We start from the raw sequence: 24294 nt of genomic DNA on the forward strand, positions 1-24294 counted from the left end.
TAGGTAGCAGTACTCTCAACCATTCTGTCAGTATGTCAGCAAAGTAAAATAATATGTTTTAATTCATACAGTAAACTTTAATTCGTCCTGTACCTGAGCATTGCCCAGCAGGGAAAGGTCACAGTCTTGCAGCGAGGCTTGGGGCAGTTTGAGGGCATTAGAGTCAAGCGCTTGTAGAGTAGTGACAGGTGGAGGGGAGCAGGGTATAAAGTCGGCCTGCCCGGGTAAAGTTACCTGGGCCGCTGGCGGAGATGTAGGCAGCTCTGGAGCAGGGGATGCAGTGGGATGGTGGGATGGCAGGAATGGAAAGGATGGTAGTGATGTTGGGGGACATGAGGTATGAGAGGGACTGAGGGGCATTTGTTGTGCAGGAAAGACAGCATGGGGTAGAACAGGCTGCTCAGCAATAGTCTCAGTGTGTGTGTGAGTGTGAGAATGAGCCTGTGTCTGAACGAGCGTCTGTGTTTGGGTGTTCGCCTGGGTCTGAGCGCTGGTTTGTGTGTGTGTGAGAGACGGCAGCATCTGCTGGGTGTGGTGCTGGGGAGACAGAGGGGCCACTAGATGACTATACAGTGGCAGGCTCCTGGTCTGGGACTGAGGCTCTCCGACATTAACGAGGCCTATCAGTGCAGAAGGATGGGTCACCAGATGTGATGCCGGCGGACACTGTGAGGGCAGGTGACTCTCGTCAGAGGCTATCAAAGCCTGCGCCATGGGAAGTGGTTGCTGGATGGGCGTTGGGATGGGCTGTGCCAGTAACTGGGCCTGTGGAGGAGGTGGGGCTAGTGGTTGTTGTGCTTGAGAGAGGTTCTGCAGCTGTTGTTGGTATTGCACAGTAGACTGAGGCATAGGAGGCTGGGAGATGGACTGAATGACTGAAGGGTCAGTAGTGCCTCCTAGGGGCGGCTGCTTGGCTTGAACAACCAGATGTAGTGTTTTTTGGCCCGGAACATAGACTTGTCCAGCCTGCGGTACAGGATGAGGAGTGGCACCAAAGTTTGCAGGGTCAACTCCAGAACTGAGACGATCTGTTGCAGTTCCAACACTGCCAGCTGAGCCAGGAGACAGAATCCTCTGGTGACATTGCAGAACTGGCTCTTGCTGCTGCTGCTGCTGCTGCTGCTGCTGCTGCTGCTGTTGTGTAATATGAGTTACATCCTGTTGTACAGATGGCATGGCTTGGTGGGTAGGTTGAGGGACATACTGAGGGGGTAAAATGCCAGCAGTAGGTTGAGCATGCATCTGGCTAGGGGGCTGGCCTTGAGTTTGATGCTGGAGCTGGGGCTGCATGAGTCCTGGCATTTGAGCATTTTGCTGAACAAGAGTCTCGTGTTGGATCTGACTGGGGATTGAGGTAATTGCAGCAGGAGTCTGGACAGCAGCTTGGCTTTGCTGGCCCATCATCTGAATGTCCACAGGTGGGCCCTGACCATGTGGTGGCTGGGACAGACCCATTGACTGGTGCAGAGGCTGAGTCTGGATTAAGGGCTGAGCCGTTACCTGGCTCTGTGCGAGAGTGGCAGGTCCTGGGTAACTAGAATGTAAAGGAATTTGTTGGGTCTGGATGACATGAGTCTGTCGCTGGATCACTGCCGCAGGAAGAGACGCGTGGGCCTCAATCATAGCCTGAGCAGGTTGGACTGTGGACTGGGCTATAAATTGGACCGGGACCTGGTTCTGGGGATGAGCCTCACTTTGACGTTGCTGGGGGATTTGGACTTGAGCTGGGACAACAGCAGACGGCTGGGCAGGGATATGCGTCGTCTGAATGGCCATGGGGACCTGGGCCTGTGAGACCATTTGAGTTTGGTGCTGAATCACCTCAGTGACGGCCGGAGCTCCGACTGGGAGATGAGGTTCCATGACAGAGGTGTGATGCTGCGGCTGGGCAACAAATGCTTGTTGCTGCTGCTGCTGCTGGATCAATGCTGCTTGCTGCTGTTGCTCCATCACTTGTTGCTGTGTGAGACTGGCATGTTGTGCAAACTGAGTGGCGTTTAGTTGTTGGATACACGTGTGCTGCACATCGGTGGGTTGCTGCTGAATCTGCTGCTCACTGTTCCTCTGTGGAACGGCCTCTTGCTTCTCCGTCTGCTGCAGTTGAATTATGGCAGCTTGTTGCTGCTGTTCTTGAATCTGTTGCTGTATCAGAACCTGATGCTGTATCCTCTCTGCTTGTTGTTGTTGTAGCAGGGCTTGTTGCTGACGCTGTTGCTCGTACTGTTGCTGCAACAGCGCTTGCTGCTGCTGCTCTATCTGCTGTTTTAGTTGCACTTGTTGCTGCTCGTGTTGCTGCTGCTGTAACTTCGCTTTCTGTTGTAGCTGATGCTGCTGTAGAATCGCCTGCTGTTGCAGATGCTGTTGTATTAGTACTTGTTGGTGATGTTGCTCCATCTGTCGGAGTAGGGCTTGCTGCTGTAACTGTTCCTGTTGCTGTTGAGTCTGCTGGGGCTGCTGCTGCTGCAATAGGATTTGTTGCTGCTGTTGTCCACTTTGCTGCTGCTGCTCTGGTTCCTTTTGTAATCCACTTTGGTGTTGTCCGATTTGTTGATACAACTGACCCTGCTGCTGTTGCTGTAACGGAGGCTGCTGTTGTTGCTGCTCAAGCTGATGTTGTAAAAGTGCCTGTTGTGGTTGCTGTTGTTGTACAAGCCCCTGCTGTTGCTGATCCAACAAGTGTTTGTGTATAAGTGCTTGCTGCTGCTCCATTTGATGTTGTTGTATTTGGGCCTGCTGTTGCTGCTGCTGTTGAAGCAGTGCTTTTTGTTGCTGCTGATCAAGCTGGTGTTGGACGTACGTCTGATGTTGCTCAAGCAGCAAAGCCTGCTGCTGCTGTTGTATCAGAGTTTGCTGAAGCTGTTGTTGCAGTTGCGGTTGTATCATGGCCTGAGGATCCCCTGTTGGTTGTTGTTTGTAAGTCTGAGGTTGCCCCTCTGGCTGTGGTAGGGACATAGCTTGCTGCTCCATCCCTGGTTGTGTAGGTAATACTTGCTGCTGAGGAGTTGCGTGGCCAGGCGGAGCAGCCTGCTGTACGTAGATCTGCTGCTGAGGCTCATGTTGATGTTGCTGGACAGCTACAGCTGAAAGGCTCTGTGGATGATGTTCCGTCGGTGGCTGAGTGGCACTAACTTGTTGTTGTTCGAGCAGAGTTGCCTGGGCCTCCATTTGCTGTGGCGGCGGTGGCTGCGGAAGGGTGGAGGACTGGGGATCCATCCCTATCTGTTGTTGTTGGACAATAGCCTGCTGAGGGATCATGACAGTCTGTGTTTGCTGGGTTGCTGCCTGGGGAATGATGTCAGTGAGCTGCATGGGAGTGGCAGGGGGTTGGGTCTGCTGAGCAAGGGGCACAATGGTCCCCCCTAGTCCAGCGGGATCACTGACTGACATGGGTGTAGTGAGAACATTAATGGGTGCTTGTAGGGAAACAGGCGGTATGTATGACTGTGAGGGGGCCAATGACCCGTGGGGAGTGGCAGTCTGAAATGCTTCTGGTGGAAATGTTTGTGACTACTCAGTGATAATGACAGAATGATGATCGGTGTTGAAAGAAGAGGGGGAAGAAAGCAGTAGAAAAATTAGGTAAGGAGGAGGATCAATTATCAAAACAATTAATGTTATAAACAGAGTTTCCCACAGTGTTTTATAGCACAGGTGGCTGCCTCACCTGAAATACAGACTGCATAGCTCGAAGTTACATTAAATATAAATACACTTTAATAAAGTAGTAACATTAACACTCAGGTAAAAAAGGTTAGGTCATTAGACCATTACAAATTACCAACTCCTGGGGGAAACCCTGTTCAGCATACAGTCAGACAGTCAATTTCAGAGGATTATGAGGATGATTTGTGGTTGGGTAAATAGTTATTTGAAAGAAAATAACCCAAAATGCGATAGAGCAGTGGAACCATAGCTTTACTTGCATTAACAATAATATAAAATGTTGTAGCCGCAGTGGAAATATGGCTTTCATTTTAATACATATTAGTTTCATCACAATTTTCACCTGGAAATATTGCTGAGGGACACTTTGTGATACCTGTGGAACCATGGTATTGGGCTGAAGAAACGTCTGACCAACAGGTCCGCCTCCACTTCCACCTGCGGACATGCTGGACATACTAACGCTCTGACCAATAGGCACATTGGGAACACTTCCGCTCTCACCAATGGGGAGCATTTGATGATGAGCCAGTCCGCCAGTGCTCTGAGGTGCAAGAAAATAGTTAAGGAACAATGTGATTTGTTGATACAACGAATAATGAATCGGTTTGGTGTGATTTACGAATGAGAAGAAAACAGTGCATAAACGTACAGATGCCGTAGGGGGGAAGGCAGTCTGGGTGTATGACTCCCCTGGCTGAGAGTACGCCTGACTCTGTCCACTTGCATAAGATTCACAGCTGGCAGACCCAATGCTTTCACCTTCTGAGCGACGGGCGATTTTGAAAAACAAGAAGCAATGTAAAAATTAAACAAATCCAACTCACTTATGAACTACTGGCTTGTGAAATAAGAAACAAAGGTGCATGCTCTACCTGGTAGAGTCAGGTTTGTCCCGCTGAAAATATGTTGCTGCCTGACATACTGGTCCACTTCAGGCAGCTCCTCGGACTCCTGCCCTCCTCCTCCTCCTCCTCCTCCTCCGGTCTGTCCAGCTGGGCCTGGCCCCAGTGAGGATGGATGAGAAAAGGTGTAGGAGGTGAGAGCGGAGTCTCTTTTTTCTTCAAGGTCCTGTTGCTGTTGAAAGAGCTGCTGCTGTCGACGCTCCCGGGACTTTTTGATCAGATTTACACGGTCCCGGATGGATTTTCCCACCACCTTGGCGTCGCTCTCATGGAAGAATCCTGACTTCACCTGATGGAGGGGGAGAGAGAGAGAGAGAGAGAGAGAGAGAGAGAGAGAGAGAGAGAGAGAGAGAGAGAAGAGGAAGGCAGAAGGAATCTAGGTCAGAAGGAGGTACCCTTGAAATGACTGATAAATGAAGGCTTTCCCTCACCTGACCCTCCTGCAAGCTCTAAAGCATCAAAAACCTATTTCCCAGTCCACACTCACATGAACCCTGTCTCCACTAGTATGGCATGAATTGTCTCTGTGTCTTACCATCTCTAGAGCCACCTCCTCGGCGCTATCATTCTCCAGGTCGTAGCTGAACTCGATGGCCTCGTTGTCTTTGTGCTTTCCCTTTAGCTTCTTGGGCTCTTCGACCCAAATCCGGAGAGCCAGACAGTCCTGATTGCCTGTGTCCTCCTCTGCCAGCTCCACACGCACTCCTGTGTCCTCCCCAAAGAAGGCGTGGTTCAGGAGGTCTCGGATGGAGAGCCTGTCAGGGGGTAAACAACGAATGGTGCAGGGATGGTGAAACAAGCGGCAGCATGTTTTATGTTTTATGAGTGTGTCGTGTTGTGAAACTAAACCCTGCTTACCTCTGGCTCTTGTTCTGGCGAATGCAGCATTCTATGATCTCTTTGATTTCTGGGTCATTCACTTTGTCAAAGCTGGCTGGCTTTATTCCCTGCAGAAAAAGAAATCGGGAATTAATTCAAAGTAAACGATGGAATTAGTGTAAATAATCATTGAAGACATTTCAAACATTTCATTAAACTACGAGCAAATAAGGTTTACACCACCGTCAAAGAGACTCACGCTTGTGACTTTGCGATAGATCTGAGCAGCATTTTGGCACTCAGAGTACGGGTATTCTGAAGTGGCCATCTCCAGCATGCACATCCCAAAGGCGTAGACATCCACGGACTCATCATAGTGCTCCTCATACATCTCTGGAGCCATGAACTCTGGTGTTCCTGTTAAGATCACATGGTGGTTCAATTAATAGCAGAACGGCTGAATGGTATTTAAAGCACGTCCACCGTTTAGACTCACTGTCACATAGCAGCGTTCCACAGATGCCCCAAAGTAGGAGGAGGAATGGAAACTCGGAAACAAACAAACAATCTTCCTGGTAATTGCTCTTGCTTCCGGAGTTAACCTTTATTGAGCTAAATGGTACTCACAGTGTATTGCTTAAGTTGGCTCACAGAGCCAACATCTCATTAGAGGTCTCCGTTACCATTAAGTGCAGCCCACGTAGATTTTAAAGTGACTTTGTCAATAATAATCTATATCTCCAGGCAGCTGATGCCCTCTGTATAAATCTCCACAGTGCTGAAAGCAGAGAAAAGTATATTTAAAAGCCATGACTCAGTTTGCTGATGCAGCTAATATATGCTACATACAAGGTTGTATAAAGTTTGCACAAGACTTTGTGTTTGGGATCGCCTAGCTAGCCCACGTAAAAACTTGCATTGCATCCATTAGGGTCGTTCAGTCCACACTCCCACGCAGAAAGTTGGACGATGTTCCACTGTCAAACATCCTGTGCTCGGGGCAGTGCTGTTTCGCAGGTTGTGACATACAGGCGTAGAGGCAGCTCTGTGTGGGAGTGTGCGTTCAGCTACACGCCATACTCGGAACCTGCTTTTCGACAACCTCAAGCTCGCTCTGGCCTGCGGTCTTTCATGCAGTGGTAAAAATGTTGGCTGCGCTGGCTGTTTGCTCCAAATACCATGAAAAACACTCGCTTGTATGATCAATTCATGTTTAGAAATTCTGAATGAAATTTTAGAAAAGTTTGCAATTGCAAATATTTTTCCACGTTCTCTTTTCTTTTTTACATACTTTTCCTCAAATCAAATGTCATACTCATTCATAACTGTAGGAACAGTTGGCCTACTACTGTCACCTACCTATGACACTCTTGGCAAAGGAGGTCCGCATAAGAGTGGCCAGTCCCAGGTCCCCTATCTTGACCGAGCCGGTGGGACCTGTTATGAAGATGTTGTCACACTTGAGGTCCCGGTGGACTATAGGAGGAGTCCTGGTGTGAAGGAAGTGAAGGCCCTTCAGGATTTGCCGACACCAACTCCTCAGGACTTTGGGTTTCATCACCTTAAAGCGCTTCAGGTAACTGTGCAGAGACAGACAAGACAGTTTTTTGGGGGAAAGAAGGTAGAGTAAACTAAATAATTGAGCCATGTTTTGCTATCTGCTTACTATGAAGGCAGGTTTACAGCTGCTGGGTTGCACTGTAGCTACAATTAGCACAGCTACAGATGACATCAATCTGAATAACTACTTTATATTTTCATAGACATGTAAATGATGATGCACACTTTAATTATTGGTCATATTGAGTGTGTCATTACTACATAACAATTTGCAGTACAGAGCTGCTGCATGTGGGTGTCAATTACTCTAATGCGTGCAATTATGTGCAACCTCGCTAGGATAACAAAACTAAACGGTACAGTAATAGTGAGCTGCCATTGAGTAAAGAAGAATAGAGATGAGGAGGTTGTCCTAACGTTTTGAGTGTTCCTGAGGTCATGAGTTCAGTGACCAGTACAATACACTTCTTGCCGCGGAGCACCGACTCCCAGGAATCATAGAAGCGGACGATGTTGGGATGCTGGAGCCCCTTCAGCATCTCGGCCTCCTCCTTGAAGCGCTGCTGCTCCGCCTTGGTCAGCTTGCGATCCTGAAGTGAGAGGTACACACCAAGTTATAAGGCATCCTGAATGTGAACATTCTGAGAGTTTCGGAGATTATATATTCCTATACACTGTCTGGCAACCGACTGCAAGCACCGCTAGTGTCACTAGATGGTGCTAGCAACACAGAGTTGCAGCAATGCTGAGACAACACCCAAGGCTGTGGCTTTATAAAACACATTTCTACTGCATCTGCCACACATCCCCAGTATGGCGGCCAGAATGGACGCGGCAGAAATCCAATTCACTGGCACAGGCAGTATCCCTCAGGAAACAAATCCAGGCAGCCATTGACTTATCGCTCTGTAAAACACTGGTTATTTATAAGATCTGCTCATGCACGTCCTTCAATGAAGGTGTTCTCTTCTGTGGTTTAAAAATAATGTATTTTGTATATGATGTGTTCTACGTGTTTTTATGTGTATTACTTGTGTATTCTTCTGTTTTCTTAAACCCGTGGTGCTCTCATCAATAACATCCGCTGTATCCAGACGTAAAATCAACATCTTCACATTCCATATATGACATCAATAAGAAATAGAATTTATGAATACGCAAGTGATGTGCTGGTGATGTAATATTAAAGAATCAAACACAACGCTCACAATAAAAGCATTTGACAGTTGAGGAAATCCTGACTGTTAGTCAGTGTATGTTTTTAGACTTGTCACAACCAACTGTTGTTCTCTGCTCCTTCCATGTAAAATAATAAAGCATTTCAGTTCTGTGGTCTTTTGACCTTTCATAACCTTGATCCTGCCGTGCAAGTGCATTTGTTTTGTGTGTTATGTGGCTGAAAAGTCATAAAAAACACATTAAGAGTTAATTGCAATAACAGGCAACCTTTAAACATGTATGTAAAAGCAAAATAACAAAAAACACAACATTGTGCCTGACTATCTGCCAGGGAGTCGGATGGCAGCCATTGTCGTGTCACAAACGGACATAACTATAAATAGAATTCATCCTAACACTGGCTTTCCACTGATCGATTATATCAATGTTGAGTGTTTTGCTTTACACAAGGGGATGTAGTGCACTGCAGATGTTTGGAAGCAAGTTAACAGATTTTCACGTAATGCAGTTTCTCTGTCCCTACATCTATCCGTCTATGTTTATATGATGATTATGTGCCTCTGGGTCTCTTGCCCTCTTGTCTCTGCGTTTCATCTTCTCCTCACTGCGTCTACACTGGTTCAGTGTCCTTTTGTGGAAGTACTGGTGGAGGCACACCTCCCTTCTCAACAGGGAAGCAGCATCAACAAAAGGCTGCTCCTCGTTGCACTATTAAGGCTAAGAATAAGTGAGCCAACCTACGTTGTGTTCCATCATGATCTCATTCTTTTTAACACCAACTATCTCATGTTATTATGTGCACACATGCTTATGTGTGCAAGTGAGTCTAACGGTGCTTATGTCTCTATGCCGTCCGTCTCTACAGCACCTTTGCTCATGTCTTCATTGATTTTGTCGGGGAGGACTGCCTGTGTTTGGGTGCCTCTGTCGTTTGTCTCACTCCTTAGTCTGCATCACTCTGTCACACTGTCTGGTACGGTGAGGCACAGTGCTTCCCTGTCTGCTGCCTTCTCAGCATCTATCGAGTCTCCCACTGAGTGTCGCATCAGACAGCCTGAGGGGCCGCAAAGGTCACAAAGAGTTCATACATTTGCTCACACAAACTTACTTCCCATTGGCAGAGCTACCCATATAAAAACACAACCATATTCACACAAAAGGAGGCAAAACAACAACCAAAACCTCTCCAGAAAAAAGACAATATGCATTCTTCAAGTGCGTCATTAAGTCACAGTGCTCTTTCCATTGCCAAACACACCGAAATACAAACACTGCTGCTAGGAGGCCTCACTCACACTGACCTGTCACATTCAAGGGAGTAATAAACTACTGAAAATGATGGAAATGTATATTACAGCACATTAGTGTGACAAAGGAAATGGCACATAGCCACCACAGGAGAAAATGGAAATAAACAACCGCGGATAAAAAGAAATGAGGAAGCAACAGAGAAACAAATAGGCAGAAAGTGATGGAGAGCGGAGAGCTCAGGAAGCAATGGTTAGGCCTTTCTTACTCCATATCAGACTGGTTGTTCTGCAACCTTATGAAGTCAACACTGTTTACGTTTAATTGTCTCTATCATGGACTTCTGCCCATTAGGTGGGCAACTGCCTTTAAAGTCATTATCAGCCAGGAAAGGACACACATACACATATTTGTAATTCCTGTGTGTGTATATTTCACTCTCAGTGTGCCGTGTGAGCCACGTAAAAGACAAATATCCAATGCTTTGTTTTTCTGATTATCAACAGAATGATATGATATGATACAATCCAAGAGGGGGGACGGGGTGGGTACAGTTGGTGGACTCAATCAAGAAAACTCTTCCAGTAGAGGAACGCCCCTTCGATAAAGTCTCAGGAAATATAGAACATTAAAAGTAAATGTTATTAATAACATGCTATTTTTGGGTGTTCCTGTTTCGTTGTGAGATGTTTTAGGACCAGACATCTGGTGGCGCCGGAGGTCACGCTACAGGTTTAGTAGACTCATAAAACACTGGGTAAATGGACAGAATAGGCCTTACAAGGCACATTGGGTAGACGGTGAGAGGCTGGGGTCATGAATCCCAAAGCATGTGAGCCCTAAAACATCTATTTTGGCAAACACTTCCTGAGTATCAGGTAGCACAGAGACTGAAGATGACATGGATTCCCATGTTACATTCTTGTCTGAAGGAGGAGGGTGCCTCAGCTAGTGGGATAATAAGAGGCTGGTTTGGCCATTATCAACGCATAAGGGAACATTAGTCTTGCTGTAGGTGGATATTTGTACGTTAACGAGGGTGTTTGTAACGTGTGCAAACCTGCAGTGTGGGAATAAGCATGTCAGTGTTTGAAAATCCAAGGTGGCGGGTGGCTAGGATAAGATTACTGTAAGCTACAACAGCTCAGACTAACAAGATAGATAGCTGGAAAAGGGCTGGCCCACACGCCGGATTAGCTACTGGAGGCCAGTAGGCCAAGTTCACTAACTATATACCAGTAGATGCCTTTAGCCACTGCACTGCACTACCATTTCTGTTTAGATGACCGCCTGATTCTGCTGGTCATGTGGAAAGGTTTGCAAAGGTTTATTAATAGCTACCTTACAAATTAATCTTCAAATCTGACTCTTATTGGATTTATGCCTTCGATAATAATGGCAGGTCATATTCATTTGCACATAAGTACTTGGGCTGTATTGATTGTCTGATTAGCCTATGGAGTTAATGACAAATGTTATGTGATAATGTGATAACGTGCACTAGCGATTGGATCTCCATTGTCAGTTAGGTAATGGGGATATAGCCCGAGGGACACTTGCCAACTGTCGGTGCCCTAGTTGAGGCCATGTGTCTGGTCGGTTTGGTTGGATCGACTCCATCCGGGTGTAGTCAGGTCAGCTGTAGTCCATTCCCATCGACCTCTCTTAATTTTAGTCACCCATCAATAGTCTTTGCTTTACCTGGCCTATCCCAAATGCTCCTCAGAAACAGTCAATATAACATTGTACTGCTCCCTTTTTGCAGAAACATTTGTCACAATGGGCCTTCAAGGAATATTGACCCGAAAACAACATGTTTTGTAAACATTGCTTTCTGTGAATGATATTGTTCCATAGAATACTTTCACATGGATTGTTCTCGTCAAGGACAGGAATACAGTGATTATTTCTAAGGCAACAGCTGGCAGCGATCAGAGATGATCTCTCGACCTAGTGAACAGCTCAAATATCACAACCGGTGATCTCCACTGTATGTAGGTGACCAAGTGGACTAGCGGCTGCACGCTGAACTCCTAACAACCCGTAGCCATGTCAACGTGCTCTAATGGCCTTAATAAGGATAAGCCTTTTCACTAAGAAACACGGCATGGTGATTGTAGCAGGCAACCTCCTACACTGGCATTCATCTGCAGCCATAAATCTAAAAGGCTCGATGACAACACAGTTCAACCACATATCTCAGGTGGTAATCATCATCATGGCAACCGTCAGTATAACAAAATGCTGCTCTGGTGTTTGTAGTCCTGTGAGTGTGGCTGGGCTGAGCTGGACCAGTCTGAGATGACTGGGTTGAACCAGTCTGGTTTCTGCCGCCCGAGTTCTGCTGTCTGTGCAGGGTTTTTGTTCCAGCCTTACAGGCACCCAGTGTAATTAACTCCCTGGATCACTCTGCATGCTCACTCGAACAGAGAGAAAAGTGATGGAGGGAGAGAGGGCGGCGGGCAGCCGCATACAGTGGCATATGTTGACACAGACGGACAGACAGCAACAGCTCGCACCCAGAAATGTCATACATTTACAAGACACGCACAAACACATCCACTCAGGCTCCGACGGCAAAGCATACGACGGAACAGTCTTAGGAATTCCCAGAGAAAAGGGAGGAGAGAAGAGTGACGGTGTCCACGCTGTGAACTTGAATTACACGTCCTTTCAAACAGCATTTGGACAGATAATCCCCTGGCTTCTCTCTCTTTGTGGACACGGGAGAAGAGGAGTTAGGTGGTGCTCCCAGGCTGCAGGAACACAGGATAGCAGGGATAGCACTAAATAGTGCAATAATAATGCATTGGCTTACCATGCACAGACTACCTCTATCACTCCGTCCTATCCAGTGTCTTTAAATTGGAAGCACTCAACAGACTGTTCCTACATGCTTTTGTGAATGCGGTTTGAGTATTGGAACCTTTTTAACTTGCATTGACTGGTTGTTTGAACAACTTAAAGTGTGAAGGATTGAGCCAAAGTGAAGGCTTAAAAGCAAATAATGAGATACAAATTAGATACAAATACAGACAATGACGTTGTTGTTCTATATCCTCCTAAACTGGGAAGCATCTACACTGTATTGTGTTGTTGAACATAGTTCCTCTTGTATTCAACCCCAGCAGGACAAAACAATGCTTATATCATATCTATCATTATTATCACAGCAAGCAGATCATATCTAATGGTTACTATGTTGATCGCTATTGTCCACTCTAATGCCACTTTGCAATGAAACTGTGTTTGCTTTGGTAAAATGGGATAAATAGGGCAGATCTTGTGACCTGAGTAGAATGTTGCTTTGAATGTGGCACTGGTTCAATCTTTAGACGGGTTACCAGGTCTCTGTGTGTGTGTGTGTGTGTGTGTGTGTGTGTGTGTGTGTGTGTGTGTGTGTGTGTGTGTGTGTGTGTGTGTGTGCGTGTCTCCCTGCATGTGGTAACCTGGTGTTAGCTACACGACTGCTCTCTGGGAGGGATGCCATGGTAATCCTCTGCTTGGCTCGTCGTTTGCCCCTCAGTCTCTCTTTCCCACTCACCATCAACTCTGGTGTCTCTCTCTGTTCTTTCTCACACTCTTATTCTACTTACTGCATGTCTGAATCCCAGTCTGGTTTTTCCCCCCAAAAGGCTGTTTTCCTATCTGTTTATAAATTTTAATTAGACAGTAAATTATGCATTGGGTGTTTTCTAAATGTCTGAGTCATAATGTTGGTAATGTCCTCATGCTGAATACAAACAAACAACCAGTAAAACTAGATCTTCTCCATGAGATTAGTTTGACCCAATGCATTTTGTGGAGACAAAATTGGATATTGCGGATTCAATATTGCGCGTAAATCAGCTTAAGCCTGCTGTCCTTTCATTTTCAAATATTACTTTACCACGTTGCCGTGGCAAGCTGAGCAGATCTCTTGAATGCAGGGACACATCGTGTCATATTTAAGTAGGAATGGAACAGTATGATGTACCAAGCGGCAGACGTGAAGCTGATTCACTAGGTGTAAAAGCAGAAAAGGTGATCGAGGCACGGCTGCTGTTCGTCGGTCCAACAGACAGGGCTTGATCTCAAGGATTAGCCAAGGCTCTTGTTTTGGAATTAGCTCCAAACCAAACACATGACTGACTTTTCTCACACAAAGCCTGCAGTCAAATCAGATGGCTTATCATAACACTGCTCTCTATTGTGGGGCCAAGAGTCAGAGGGATGCATTTCTTCTCCGCTCCACGAGTCTGTCTCCCACCACATGTTGAATTCACACCATCTAACAATGTTTCCCATTACGTCTCGGCATAATGAAACCGGTTGGCAACAGTGACTTTGACAGTGCTCCGGCACTAGACATTTAACGTTTTCATGATTGTTCTCCCACTGCAATGTCAATGCGTGACAAAGGAGCTTCTTACAGTCATGTTTGCTGTCCATCTGCGACAATGTTCCTATTTGCTCTGCGTTCACAAAACGCATCCCATTCAGAGGTTCCCTGTTTCCATTTCAGACCTCATTATGTTACACAATAGACAAGAGTCGACTGTGATATGGACTGCAGCCTCAACCCAGGCATGTTAAAACTGGCCCAATCAGCAAACTCATTTGGAATGCACACTTTATAGTAAGAACTTTAACTTCTCACTTTAAAAACAAAGTCAATATATTGACATTATATTGATATTGTGATACAGTTTTGTCTTGGATCTTGCAAATCTTAATATCAGAATATGGCAGAAGTGTTCCGTTCGGTTCTTCTGGTTTTAAAGGCTGAATTACAGCAAAGTGCTGTAATTTTCTGAATAATTCAGACTGTTCTATTACTTTCCTTAACTCACTTAGTCATTATGTCCACATTACCGATGATTATTTATCAAAAATCTCATTGTCTAAATGTTTTGTAAAAGAACAAATAGGCCTTAAAATATCATCTCAAAATCAATATAGAGTTATCTGGTTAAATGGTTAGTGAAATGTATTTTCTTCATATAACCACGCCCTGTTTCAAACATGTAATACATCTGACTGCTTGATTTGTGACAAAATTGGTCACTAAGACTCAAAAAGCAGACTAAACCTACACCTTCATGACCCCTCGAGCTGTGTTTTTCTCAAAACCTGTGAGGAGCCCCTTTCTGAAAGCATTACACTATACCTTAAACACATTAATGCTAAGATTAATAAAGATATTTACCTGTCATGAACATATTAATATAATTCAGACTAACGCAGAAAATACTGCTTCTAACAGAACAACCTATCAAATCAAGCAGAAGCCCTGACAGATATGATTCTATTATTCATAACAGTCCCAGAAAAGGCAACGTCTCCACGTTTGCTGTCACTTAACTACGAGCGATGCTCCTCCTTTTCACCCCAGTCTCCACTGAACTCACAGAATGAATAACAAGCTGACAACGTGCTGAGATTTCCTGATTCCAGAAGGAAGAGCTCCTGGGACACATATAATAGTATTCACTTCAAAGGAGCAACATTGTACACACGCTATCTGAAATTATTATTTGCTGATATAAAGTATTTCCATTTAGGGTTGTGTACAGATGGATTGTGCATGGGGGGTTATTTTTAACCTGCAGCTAATTTTTAATTTCTAATTATGCATGTTTAATATTTGGCTTCATGGTGTGAAAAGAAAAGAGAACAGTTTATCTTACCTGAAGTTCACACCAAGCCACCTCCACCCAAGTCTCTGTGTCCAGGCCTTTATACACAGTCTTAAAGGCTCCTCTGCCCAGTTCAATGTCAAACTTGAGGAACCTGCCTCCAGGAGAAGTGGCCACAGCCTTCATCTCCGCCTCCTCCTCCAGCTCGCGGTCCCTCTCCTTCCCCGTCTGGGCGGGTGCGGAGGAATGTGCATCCTTGCACGGCTCCTGACTGGAGCCGGGGCCAGATGGGTCGTGGCCCATGGCAGCACACGATGAAGCGGCCCCTTGCTGCTGGGCACCGCCGGTGAAGACCGAGCCTGACGAGCGCAGCTCCAGGTGGGGGGCGCTGTGTGGCGCCTCGGGGAGCACCTGCACATCATCGTCCTCCTCACAAATCTCCACGCTCTTCCTGAAGAAGCGCTTCTCCCTCCTCAGTCGCTTCTGGCCAGTGTCGACTGGCAAGGAGGGCGAGGAGAATGAAATCGGCCTGACTGGGTTCTCCTCGCCCTCCTGGCTGGCTTCCCCCCCTCCTCCTTCTCCGATGCCTCCATCCTCTCCCCCCGTCGCTTTCCTCTCCTGAATGTGGGAGGAGGGGAAGTCTGAGGGGGTGCTGTGTGTCCTTTCCCTCTGTGGGTTAGCCCTGCCCTCCCGCTCCGTGTCCTCCTCCCTCTGTCCATCAGGTTTCTCCGAGGAGTCCTCGGTGCCTGTGGGCTCTCCTGGGTCGGTAGCCATGGGGAATGGCCTTTCCCACTCCTCCTCGACCTCCTCCTCCACCAAACCTTTGCTGCTCCGTCAGTCCCCGTCTCTATCTCTTTCTGTGGTGACCCACTCACCTCACGACTGTTTTGTCCGGTGCTGCCGGTGACTGAAGGCCTTTTCCCCCTCTGACTCTCTGCCTCCTTGTATTAGATGCTTTACAGTAGGACGGGAGGGTGACACTACAGCTGTGAGAGAATCGTTTCTGTCCTCACCATGTCCTACATGTTCTTTATATCCACGTAGGTGCAACACTAATCACAGTAAACTGCACAACTCCCGGCTCTCAGAAGCACACGCTAAACCAGGAGGTGTTTTTCTTTTTCAAGTCCGTTTTTCTTTCAAACTGTTGTGTGGCTTTCTTCAAGTAAACCCTGCAAGACAAAAACAAAACACATTTAATAGTCAGACAGTCAGAGAACAGAGTTATTGTGATGTTGTCACCACATTTAACTCAAGAAGAACAACAAGAAGAGATGTGTGATGGATTCAGCAGCTCTTTCTTGTCAAGCGAACCTCTGCTGATACTTGAGTGCTGCAATTTCCCTTGAGAATGTGAGAAGTGTTGATTGCCAGTAAAATGTCTGCTAATGCATCGTTTTGCAATTACTGCTCACAAGGGAACAAAATGCTTCAGATCTACTCACATTAATGCAAAGCTAATGTGAGTAGATCTGAATATCTCCATAATTGATGCGAATGTTTCAAAGTAATCGGATACAGAAAGTACAAATACATAAATGGTCTTTTTAACAGTTTGAAACGGTCTGAAACTCTGGAACTTGTACCCATATATGGTAAGAATATCCCAAAAGTCATACAGGAGAGCAACCGTTTAATCTGCTCAATCTTCCAAAGGAAAGCTTCATCTTTGTTATGGGCTGAACTCTGACATGCAAACCAAAGAGTCCTCAGAGAGCGACCAGCTAGCCCGGTCAAGAATCAAACATAGGCTTCATCAATCATCAAGCGCACATTTATCAGCGTCCTGTGACTTAAGTTGTGCTCAAGAGCTCCATTAGTCAACAGAAAGCTGCCGTTAAGAGTACGCGATCCCAGCCATTAAATATGGATGATGGACTATGGGCCGGTCGAGCGTGAATAATTCATACGCAGAGGGATCGTCGGTTGTACTGGTGTGACTACCACACATCTGCAACAAAGGGCTCATAAATATACACAACTACGATCGGGATGATCATCAGCCGACGGTATTACTCAGCACGCAGCTAGTCGGCCATTCATGCGGGGTGATAACAGACAGGTTTAAATTGGCCCTTCGGTGTTAACCTCTGCCAGCAGTAGGTGAAACAGCTCGGCTCCCCTGAAAAGGACACAAGCTCCCCTGAAAGCTTCCCATAAGACATTTAGGGGGTTGCTCCATAAATGTCCACTTTTAAGTTATATTTTATTTTCCGTACTTAAAGATCCCCAAAAAATTATAGTATAAATATGTAAATATTGTGTTTATTCCCTAATTCCATTCCATTTCCAACATCTGTCTCCACTAATTAACACATTCGGCTTGCTTTTTGTGGTCGTAAACAGAACTTTCGGCCCTAAATCAGTTTACCATTATTGTTGTTGCAATCGACAGACGAAGACGAACATGAGGAAAGTGAAGGGGCCGTGGCAGAGCAGCAGACGGAGGGAGAGGGAGAGAGAGGGAGCTGCGAACCCACAGACAGCTGTTTTATTTTGCTGTGGTTATCAACAAGTTACAGGAGCTCAATGGAGCTCAGCTTTGTTGTTCATGTGGTGTTAATCGAAGGGTGTGTACCAGGGGAAGCCCGGAGGAATTTAAAAAATGAAAGAGACACAGATACATTAACGTTAAAGACTGAATATGGAACATAAAACACAGGAATGTCATCATAGGACACACACCTGGTTTATTCATCAACCATTTATTTTAATGTAGCTTATCGAAGCGGTTTCAACTAAAACAAGTAAATAAATGATTTGCCAGTTAGGTCTGGTCCGGGATGATAAGAGCCTGGAAGACGTTTAGACCAGGGTGTAAAACAAGCCAAATAAAAACCAACACTTTTAGATAACATGTTTTGTGTCATCAAAGTAAAGTGGCATGCCAAGTACTGTCCCATTTGTGTTTCTACCATTTCAGACCCTCACAGCCTCCCTGTGTCCCTGAGGGTGTGTGTGTGTGTGTGTGTGTGTGTGTATATATATATGCCTGCAATGCTCACACACAACACTCAGGTTCCTATGTGAGTAAGTACACACACTAATGTTTCTGATGACATCTTTATCTTGACGTCTCCTCTCCCACTCTCCATCTGTCCCAAGATATTATATCTCCTCTGGCAACCAATGAGCACTCGGCGGCCATTTCATTAAGACACCTGCCAACCTAAAAACCATCTAAATGACAGGTCTGCCAATCACAATTACAGATGCAGTAAAACACAAAGTCTCCATTTCTAATGAGGAAGACGCCGTGCTCGTGCTTACAAGACAACAACAACACGCTGAAGGAATGTGGCTGTACTGGGTGGTGTGGTGGTGCAGCAGATAGGAAGGTAAAAAGTGCAGCCCGGGTCAGGGTATTGACTCACTTTGCATATTAGTTTACATCTCGACACATACTGCTTTACAAGCGAACACGTGGGTCTTTCAAGACTTGGGCTACAGCACTCTTAGGTCTGAAGCGACCCATAAGGACCACACATGTCTATCTTGGCAAATGAAATGTGTTCTTCGCCGCCAGACGGGCTCAGCGGTGGGTCTAGGTTTTTTTCTTCTTCAATTTTAATGAGCAAAGCCCGCTGTCACCGTTGGGGGGGGGGGGGGCTGGTCTAGTATCTCCCAGCAGCTTTTATCTCTTTTATAAGGTGGCCATTAACACTCACGTCAAGCCTGTTGTCTCTCCTGGCACAAAGCAAATGAGTCTGACATGCAATGCTAGCGGCTGTCAGTCAAATTAAAAACACAAAAGGCTGATATTAGACCGACTGCTGAGACGCTACTGAAGAAGAATTCCAGTTCAGCAACATTCTGCAGACGGAGTCACGTGTTCAAACACACTGCACCTAACACCATGCTGCAACAAAATCTTATTACAAAATCAACGACCCATATGATATAATTGCCGATCAAACTGTAACTGTAAGTTATGTCAATGGTCTTTTCTGGACATTTCAATGGGATGAATGTTTTTGGCTAAACCAGTGATCAAATGACAAATCAAGGTTGAGTGGAAAATCTTGAAAATGTACACAAAGCAGCCCTGCTATTAGGCTCATAATGACCTGGTGCTGCTCAGCCTATATTAAAGTGACAGCTACCTTGACATACAGCTAAGCTCTACTACTACCCAGCACTACATTTATTTGATCCATTAATTACACGTCAGAAAATAGACATTACAATTTCCCTGAGTTGTGGGTGAAGTGTTCAAATAGCTTCTTTTTTTTGGTCAAATCAACAGCAAAAAAAAATATTCAATTTCAAAATGACAGTATTAAAAAACAACAACAAAATCCTTAAACTTGAGAAGATGGGGCCAGCAGTGTCAGTGGAGACATACTGTAGTGGTCAGTTAGTCTAAAAAAGGTAAAAGCTAACAGGATGTGAGGAAGATAAAGGGGGTAAAAAACAACAAAAGGCGATAAAGAGAGGGAAGTTGCCCTTTAAACAGGAGCTTATTAGCCCATGTCCCCAGGGCAAGGAGTTCCCATGAAAGCCACATACCGGACAGAGTTATCACAGTACATCAAACACGTTCAACCCCATCACTGTCTCTCACACCCGCCCATTTCACACACACACACACACACACACACACACACACACACACACACACACACACACACACACACACACACACACACACACACACAGGCTAGAACAAACTTTTTGTTTCACTCTTTCGTTCTCTCTATCTGTCCCTATCACACTCTTTCTATATGTCACACACAGACAAAAAGACACACGTATCAAAGGCAAGCCACCTCCCGCTCCCACATCGCATGTCAGCTTTCAATAAAAGGAACTAAGTGACGCCGGGAAAGTGAGGGAGGAACTGCCCGGGTGTGGGAAAACGTGGCAAGCCAAAGATGAGGATGACAGAACCGACGTCGGAGCTGAAATCTCCTTCAGCAGCAAAGGGACTCCAGCATGTAGCGTTCATCAAGTTCACTTGTCAGAATCATTATCATCGTTCGTTTTTCCAGCAACGCTGTGAGGACGTGATAACTGAACATGCAGCCTGCCTGTCCTCGGGGCTTCTGCCAGGCTCTTGCATGGGGAGAACACCTGCAGCTGTTTCATCCATTTCAGTCAAATCACTGTGACACATCACATGTCTGCCAAAGATGCAATATCTATTGTAGTCTTAAAACCCGCTGAAGGCCGCGTTTTGTTTTCGCTGGAACTTTTTGTTACGTGTGCTCAAAGTTTAGAGACAAGAAGAAGAAGAAGAAGAAGGAATAAAGCCCACGTTACTTACACTCTCTATTGCACAAAGACAAAAGCCTACACATGGAAGTCTCACATCTCCTGCACAATCTGTAAAACACACCACAAATACATTGCAACCTTTCCCTTCCTCCATGGGGAGACACACACTGGTGCCCTGGATCCAAACTGCCGCTGTTAAATTAGGCAGGCAGACAAAGGAAGAGCTACGGGACTGTGTGTGTGTGTGTGTGTGTGTGTGTGCATGTGTGTGTGCACGTATAGACAGCACCGTTTTTTGCGATTGAGGGGGACGTGTAGATGAAAAGAGTGAATAAAAAGTGGCGAGGGGGACAGGAAGGGATTGTAGTTGGTGGGAGCAGGCGGACAGCAGAGTTTCAAACACAGAGAGAGAGAGAGGGAAGGAGAGATGGGGCGAGGGGGGCCGGCGAGCAGAAGGGGTGGGAAAAATGTGTGAGTGAAAGAGAACAAGAGAGAGATAAAGAGAGGGAGGGGGGGGTGGGTGGCACAGACAAAAAGGGGGCTGGGAGGGATTTTGCCTGATAAAATATGTGCCAATGTTTGTGTGAATGAAAGCAGTGACTATAGCTAAATTTTTCCCTGGACAAAAGCAGCTACAGTTGTGGAGAGGAGAGGAGAGGAGAGGAGAGGAGAGGAGAGGAGAGGAGAGGAGAGGAGAGGAGAGGAGACATGGGGAGGAGAGGAGACGATAGGATAGGAGAGGAGAGAGGAGAAGAAGAAGACGAAGAAGAAGAATGCTTTTAGTGGATGGAAAAGGTTGAAAACAAGGCGTAACATTAGCATAGGAATAGTTTCCGTAGGGATGTCCGGTGTCACAGCCAGACTGGTGCTGAAAGAGAGCAGGGTGACCGACTGATTCACTGTAAACCAGATTAATATCATTTTGCTGCTGCAAAAAATAAATAAAAAAAGACAGTTCTGAAGCTCAAATGATTACGGGGTTGGTTGAAAGAAAATCAACTTGAGAAAAGTTTAAAGTTATAACTTTTCAAAATGAAATGACTAATTATAAGTGATTGTAAGTACTATCAGTTGTATGGTCAGGTGTACAGCTATGAGAGGCGAGTGTATTATCAGCATTCTGACGGCTACACACATTTGCATATGATCCCTTTGTTGATGACTAGACTGAGTGAGCTTTGTTAGCAGGCAGAGAGTCAGTAATGAGTCTGGGCTAAAGACTGGGAAATGAGAGAAATATGAAAAGAAAAAAAGAAACAGTTGCTTGTGTGATAGAATCAATTCAGTGTGAGTCTTACAAGGAATCTAAAGAGGAGATGGAGGCTGAGTGATGTGGGAGCACCAGGTCTGAGAGCTGCTGGCCCAAATTCAAGTGGGCTCAGTGTCAAGCAGCAACCTTTCTGGAGGTCGCAGGTCTGAACCCTGCAGCTCGGCGGTCGACCCGCGACGGCAGGTAAAACCGAAGGTGCCGTTTGTTCAGGAAGGCCACGTCAAACAGGTGTGACTTCTGTCATCGTTCTGGCAGGACGCAACGCCGTAAGTGGCAGGTAGAAACCTTCAAACGGCAGACTCTACCGGTGCTGCTGTCGCTTAGGAAAAACAAGAGGCTGCCAGGCTTCAACTGTCATTATGCAGCAATTAATTACAATGTTCTAGACACACACACACCATGTTATACAGCCAGCTAGGGAGGAGAGAACACGACAATTTGAACCCACAAGCTAATGTCTTATTGACCAGATCTTAAAAGTCACCCGCAATAAATGCGCTCTAAATCCACGGAAATCGAAGAGCGGTGTGTGTGGAAAACAAAACCACTCCGACCCAGACTGGAGTTGGTTTAACACCTGTTTATCTATAGGCAGCGTTTTGAAATCATTTTGAGACCAAAAACATATCTAATGCTGGCAAGCAGAATCAAACACACACTGATTGTTCTCTTCCCATTAGGGAAACTCAACGCTGGAAAAAAAAAAAAAAAAAAAAAGCAACACAACAAGGACTTTTGTCCAATCCAGGTCAAGCATGGGGAGAGTGGAGATGTAGGTAGCACACACAGTGTCTCTGTTCACCGAGGGAGGCGGACAGAGAGAATATGTGTTATCTAACTCCCCCCCCTGTTTTTTTTTGTTCTCTTCCCTTCCACTCAGCAAACACAGCCATCCCGCGCCGAAAGGATTCCTCTAATCCAGGTGAGAGAAAGGCTCCTTAATCAGCCAATGATGACTCGGGATTACGTGTTACTAAAGTAGCTTACTACTGCTGCAGCTCACATCAACGGGGCCTCTCTTACTCCTGTTAATGGTCTCTGATTTTTTAGTAGACAAGTGTGTATATATACTGTATATACTGTATATATAATCAAGTGGAGTGAAGAGGAGACAATATTATAGATACAACATACAACAAGCATGCATGTAATTCTACTCCATATAATACACACTTTTCTTTATGGATGATTTTTCATTTTTTCCAACATTTTGCCAATTCTGCTTCGTGCAAAGAACGTACGATGCGACTGGTCACGTGGTGCAATTAATGTATGTTATTTATAGGCTACGACACCGTGATGTCTGGATGTGCACATGCCATGAGGTGCATCCATTGGCTAGCTCGGTAGCTCAGCTGACTTTAGGAGCACCGTGCTCACGGCACCGGAGTCCAGTCACCACCAACGAGCACGGTGCAGAGACGATCCGCAAATCCGCCGCTCTGTGGCGCCTCGACGCGCAGGCACATGATGGGGCTACACGTTTGTATATGAGGGCCTATCTGTTAGTCTGCAGGTCTGCACTTGACTTTTGTGTCACACAGCGTGTTTTCATTCAGAATACCAGTCAGCCAGGCTGTGAGGTTAAACAGGCTACCTCATGAGCAGCCTCATAGTGGTGGAACACAATGAATAATAGACATAATGCCACTACGGTTGGAGTAATATCAAAAATACTATTCTCAGCTTTAAGAGAAATGACAACAAACATCACTCACCCGATTGTAGCATAGTAGCCCGTCGGTCCAGCAGCGCTATCTGTATTTTTTTTTTTAAAGAAACAAAAAAAAGACGAGCCGCTCAGCCCAGTTAGCTAGCTTACTCACTGATAACTGTTTAATTATTATTAATATTCCTGGAGCTTTATACAAACGTTATTGCACGAGATTCGCGTTGGGCTTTCTGCCCTACAAAATTATCTTTACATTTAGCTGAAAAAAAAATACATTTACAAAAAAAAACGCTTTCGAAGAACAAAAATGTAAAAGGTTTTGCTGCGGTGTTGTCGGCTTGAAAATCCCCCCGGAGTCGTCGAGCTTCGGTCTGTGAGAGACACGCAGGGAGCACTTGCTGTTCCCGGACAGACGATGTTGGCCGCTGGTTCACAGGCTTTTCCACACTCGCCGCTCGGTTTGACGGCCGGTCGTTCACGTGCACCCAAAAAATAATATCAGCAACTTATGTACATAATTTACAACAACGCTCGACTCCGACGGCCTTCAGCAGGTTCGCGTGTGTAGCCTCCCGAGCGCGCTCTGCCTGCTGCCTGTTCTCACTTGCCACAGGGCTTCTCATCATCCCAGGGGACGATCAAAGCCTACAGTTCGCCCGCTCCACCGCAAGAGGGCGGTGGTGCTACGCGTTTACAATCAACGGCTTGTTACGTGATTTAAATGCTGCGTTCAAGGAAGCTTGTAAGCTTCAGCACCGGGACAGCTAAAAGAGCATCCAACAGATTTCTGTCTTTGGCAAAGAGGAGACTGTAAAGGATTTATATTTTATGATGCATTGGTGGATCGAGTCCTGAACCTAAGGTACATTTAAAGGTACTTTTACTTTACTTGAGTATTTCTAATTTAGGCTACTTTATACGTCTACTCCAATTACTTTTAATTGGGAAAAAATATTAAGCCAAGCCACACTACATTTAATCCACTACATGTTTATGCTGGTTTAGTTACTGATTTTGATGAATAATACAAAATATAAATCAATTCATAAATAACCAGCTGTTCATCAGATAACTACAATTATACCCACTTTTACCAATATTTAAGTAATGTACACATCAATGCGTCACTAATCACAACCCTGT

At 45.6% G+C, this 24294-nt stretch overlaps 2 protein-coding genes across 10 annotated transcripts in view; one reads left to right on the top strand and one right to left on the bottom strand.

Annotated features, from left to right (window-relative positions):
• Positions 1–21, top strand: part of ribc1 (RIB43A domain with coiled-coils 1) — a 119351-nt gene extending 119330 nt beyond the window's left edge. Inside the window, exon 9 of the mRNA XM_084015076.1 lies at positions 11–21. The gene's annotated coding sequence lies outside the window, so the exon portion shown is untranslated. The remainder of the gene's footprint in view (positions 1–10) is intronic.
• Positions 1–23765, bottom strand: part of wnk3 (WNK lysine deficient protein kinase 3) — a 35310-nt gene extending 11545 nt beyond the window's left edge. For 4 of the 9 annotated variants that reach the window (XM_084015062.1, XM_084015066.1, XM_084015064.1 and 1 more), the window contains exons 1-11: positions 23198–23765; positions 15044–16164; positions 7365–7537; positions 6747–6967; positions 5647–5804; positions 5427–5515; positions 5104–5323; positions 4539–4857; positions 4316–4428; positions 4007–4207; positions 94–3507 (exon numbers count right to left, since the gene is read on the bottom strand). In XM_084015062.1, coding sequence (XP_083871188.1) covers positions 94–3507; positions 4007–4207; positions 4316–4428; positions 4539–4857; positions 5104–5323; positions 5427–5515; positions 5647–5804; positions 6747–6967; positions 7365–7537; positions 15044–15766 — 5631 coding nt within the window. In that variant the 5' untranslated portion in view covers positions 15767–16164; positions 23198–23765. The remainder of the gene's footprint in view (positions 1–93; positions 3508–4006; positions 4208–4315; positions 4429–4538; positions 4858–5103; positions 5324–5426; positions 5516–5646; positions 5805–6746; positions 6968–7364; positions 7538–15043; positions 16165–23197) is intronic. The other 5 variants (XM_084015061.1, XM_084015063.1, XM_084015065.1 and 2 more) reach the window with 5 other exon arrangements.
• Positions 23766–24294: the final 529 nt, after the last annotated feature.

Source organism: Eutrigla gurnardus (assembly GCF_963514095.1).
Source record: "Eutrigla gurnardus genome assembly, chromosome: 8".
Lineage (NCBI taxonomy): Eukaryota > Metazoa > Chordata > Actinopteri > Perciformes > Triglidae > Eutrigla > Eutrigla gurnardus.